Consider the following 3,651-nt stretch of genomic DNA (forward strand, 5'->3'; position numbering starts at 1 on the left):
CAACCCTGATCTGGGCAGCCCCTTTAGCTGCTCTAAAGAAGGAAGTGAGAACTTCTCCACTTGCTGGAAGGGTGTCATCTCTGGGGGACAAGGGCAAGACACCCAGTTTGTCTGATCCCTTTGATGCCTTCTTTCCAGTTTGTCTAAGGGCTCCAGCGATCTGACAGTTGGTAAGAAATCTTTGTGACTACTGGCATCTACAGATAGATGTCAGAGCTGTTGGCCTGTTAACCTTCTTCGTGGTGGGAGCTCTTAACAGAGAATCTGTGAACATGCCCAAAAGAAGCAAACAGGCTTGACCACCATGGCTGAAATGCAGTGTGATGAAGTTCGGGCCTACAAAACACTGAAGGGAGGACATAAGGTGCTTGTGGCTTCACGGAGTTTGGCAGAAAACTTCATTCAGGTCTTTTAAAGGTGGTGAAAATGTAGTGGCAGTGAAAGTTTAACTATTCAGTCAGTGTCCTAAGCAGGAGAACAGTCAAGCTATCACTTTCTTCTCCTCTGGCTCCAGCTCCTCTCTGACTTATACATAAGAAAGCAGACCTGGATCCAAATGGGGCCTTACAAAGGGTTAAATCTCTGCTCCCCTTCTTCTCAGTGGTCTGACTTTTCTGTGGAAGTCACCAAGTTTTGGCTAAAGAGAACATTCAGTTCAAAGGTCTTAGAAAAACTATTGAAAGTCAATTTGAAGTTGGAGGCAGAGAGTGAGAAAGAAAAGGGTTTGGGGGTGAGGCATTAACATGCAGACAAATTTTCAACAACAAGCACATTTTCAGTATAATGAATTGCTCTACAGTTGAGCAGTCTAGCCCCCAGGGGCCAAGGCTGTGGGCAGGTACTGATGTTCCATCTGCCCTCCTTGTCCTCTCCTCTCTCTGTCCACCCCCTTCCCAACTCAGCTCTGGGGTCACTCTGCCCTCTAATGGCAACAGCCATTGGCAGAAAATAAAGTTTATTTATTTTTGAGGAAAAAACACTAGCAAGGTTTTTTGGCTTATTTTTCATTTTGTTTTTGCCTTTTTTTTTTTTTTTTTTTTTCGCTTGCTTTTGTTTTGATTTCCCCAGATAATCTTAGCTCTCTAAACTTCCCGTGGCATAAGATAAGTAAACGTTTGTGTGGCTGGCACAGAGTAGTGCTGTAAACAAGCACAACTTGACACTGGGCCACATGAGGATCATCACAGATTTAAAGGCATACAACACCATTCAAAACACAGATAGGAGTCACAATGGGGAGCAAAGTCTGAAGTTGCCATGGGAGGATTAGATAGGGAGGGAAGAAGAAAACGAAAGGAGAGAAAGAGAAAAAAAAAGCCCAGCAAATAGAACTCCGGAACATGTTCATGACAGACTGTACATCAATAGAGGAAATTCCCCAAGGCACTGCAGAGGAGTAGTGCAGAGTTATAACAGGCAGAAGACATCTGAAAGGGGGCATGGGCTGGGGTGGGGAAATAGGGATTTCCAATGCTTCACTGGGTATGGAAATAGATGGGCTTGACTTTCCCAGAAAGGATCTTGGGCACTTGCACAGAGATGATCTCTGCCATCATTTCCGGAAAGTCCACGCTCACCATGTGTGACTTGATTAGCAGGTCAAAAGTGAACTGATGCAGCTCTCTCGCAATCTGTAGGGAACAATAAGAGAGAGAAAAACAGGGTTGACAAGGAGGTGGGCTCTGCTGGACTCTTCCCTAACCTCTGATTTTTGGTCTTTCAGTATTTTGTTTCCTCCCCTTCCCTGTCCTTCCTTGGTCCTCCCCCATGAGGGTGTGTGTGTGTGTGTGTGTGTGTGTGTGTGTGTGTGTGTGTGAGAGAGAGAGAGAGAGAGAGAAATGGTCTCCATGGAGTCACAGAGGGCTCCCAAGCGATGTCTTATATCATTGTAAGCTCTCTTACTCAAGACTTTTCCAGCTTGTGCTCTCACCCCAGCCTCTGCACTCCATCTCTCTCTCTCTCTCTCTCTGTCACACACACACACACACATACACACACACAGACAGACAAACTCACATGAACATGACTCAAAGAAGAGGGGAGAAACATCCAGGTCTGTTTTGTCTGCCTAGAGAATTCATCTGCTGTAAGTCCCTTCCCTGAGTCCCAACTGCTCTGTTCTCAACTCCTCCACCCCTTTCACAATATCCAGCTGGGACACTGTGACCCGTGTTCCTTTCTTCACCACATTTTCTTCCTGGACCACACTCAAAGCCAGAGGGGAATGGAAGCACCTCCCAACAGGTGGTGCCAGACCCTAGAGAAGCATATTATCATTGGCTCTATCAGGCTGTTCTCCCTGATAAAGCACCCTCCATCGTTTGCTTACAGGCTGCACGGAGTCCAGGAGCTTGGTGAGCTGGTAGAAACGCCTTGAGCAGGATGTGGGATTTTTTCTTTTGCATGCAATGATACGATCGAGTTCCTTGATGTAGTTCATTCGAAGTTCATCAAAGAATTTTTGATTTTTCAGTCCATCCACTGGAACTGATGTGGGATGAAGACAGAATGGGGAGGGGAAGCATGCCCACGAAGGAGCATTAGACAAAGCACCAAGTTTTCTGACCACAGACTTGACCCCCACCCCCACAGGGAACCATCTACTTGGCTTCCTGTTAGTTGAAGTCTGTGGGCTTGGGGCCTTCAGTCTGTCAGGGAGATCTCAGGGGAAAGGATAGCTGGATCCAATCTGAAGAGAGTCAAGTAAATCAAATTTCCTGAATCTTTTTTTTTTCTACTCTTCTCATATACTCATTTTTTAGGACCTAAGTTTTTATGTCATTTACAGTCAAACCCTGATTTAGACAACTAAAACAGATAGCTTTGAATATCAAATTTTGCCTTTCTCCCTCAACAGAGGCTAAGAAAGGACTCTTCTTAGAAAAGATATTAACGAAAAGTTCCTTGGCTGCCAAACAAATCCTACCTGAGTTGCTTACATAGACCTCCTCCTGTTGGCAGAAGAGGAAATCTTTCCAGGAGGAAATGCCTCCTGCTTTACTGCCCTGCAAGGAATACAAGGTGGCCCATGTTTGTTTCTATAGCAGAAGCTGTGGAGAAATTCAGAGACCTGCTGTAACCAGTCAAAAAAGCCTTGTCCCAAAGATAGACTGGGGATAGGTGGGGAATCCGATGGAAGTTGACTTCTAGCAAACAAATTGGCTTCTAGTCATGAAATTGTTTCTTGTTAGGAGAATGATACTGAGGGAGAGTAGAGTGGGGATGGGGAGGGGAAATGAAGAAGGGAAATGTCCAGGAGCTGGCTTCTCCCTAATAATGTTTTAATGGCAAAAGTGGTCCTCTCTGAGTCTCTGTGCCCTCAGGGGCATTCCCTGCACCTCTAGGCACTTACTAATGCTGAAGAGTAGCAGCGCTTTCATGCACAGGAATTCCTGGGGGGTGATTTGGAGCCATCCAAACTCTTGAGAGAGGTGCCTCATTCGGACACACTGGCTGTACATCCGGGACTTGTGCATGCGGTACCTGGGAATGAGATACATAGAGGAAAAAGGAATGAGGGGAGGCTTGCAATAAGCCCAGAGGGAATGTCTCTGATTGCCCTCCCTCCCCAGATTCTCCAAGAAGAGCTTGCTGTTTCTCCTGCTGGTGCTTCAGGGATCAGGAAGAGGTTTTTGTTTGTTTGTTTGTTGG

The 3,651-nt window shown here is 46.0% G+C and overlaps 1 protein-coding gene across 1 annotated transcript in view; it reads right to left on the minus strand.

Moving 5' to 3' along the window:
- Nucleotides 1-1,012: 1,012 nt before the first annotated feature.
- LOC108522656 (androgen receptor) overlaps nucleotides 1,013-3,651 on the minus strand; it is a 13,295-nt gene continuing 10,656 nt past the window's right edge. Inside the window, exons 3-5 of the mRNA XM_017863012.1 lie at nucleotides 3,353-3,483; nucleotides 2,330-2,487; nucleotides 1,013-1,631 (exon numbers count right to left, since the gene is read on the minus strand). Coding sequence (XP_017718501.1) covers nucleotides 1,476-1,631; nucleotides 2,330-2,487; nucleotides 3,353-3,483 — 445 coding nt within the window. The 3' untranslated portion in view covers nucleotides 1,013-1,475. The remainder of the gene's footprint in view (nucleotides 1,632-2,329; nucleotides 2,488-3,352; nucleotides 3,484-3,651) is intronic.

The sequence above is a fragment of the Rhinopithecus bieti genome, unplaced genomic scaffold (assembly GCF_001698545.2).
Source record: "Rhinopithecus bieti isolate Rb0 unplaced genomic scaffold, ASM169854v2 scaffold_67270, whole genome shotgun sequence".
NCBI classification, from domain to species: Eukaryota; Metazoa; Chordata; class Mammalia; order Primates; family Cercopithecidae; genus Rhinopithecus; species Rhinopithecus bieti.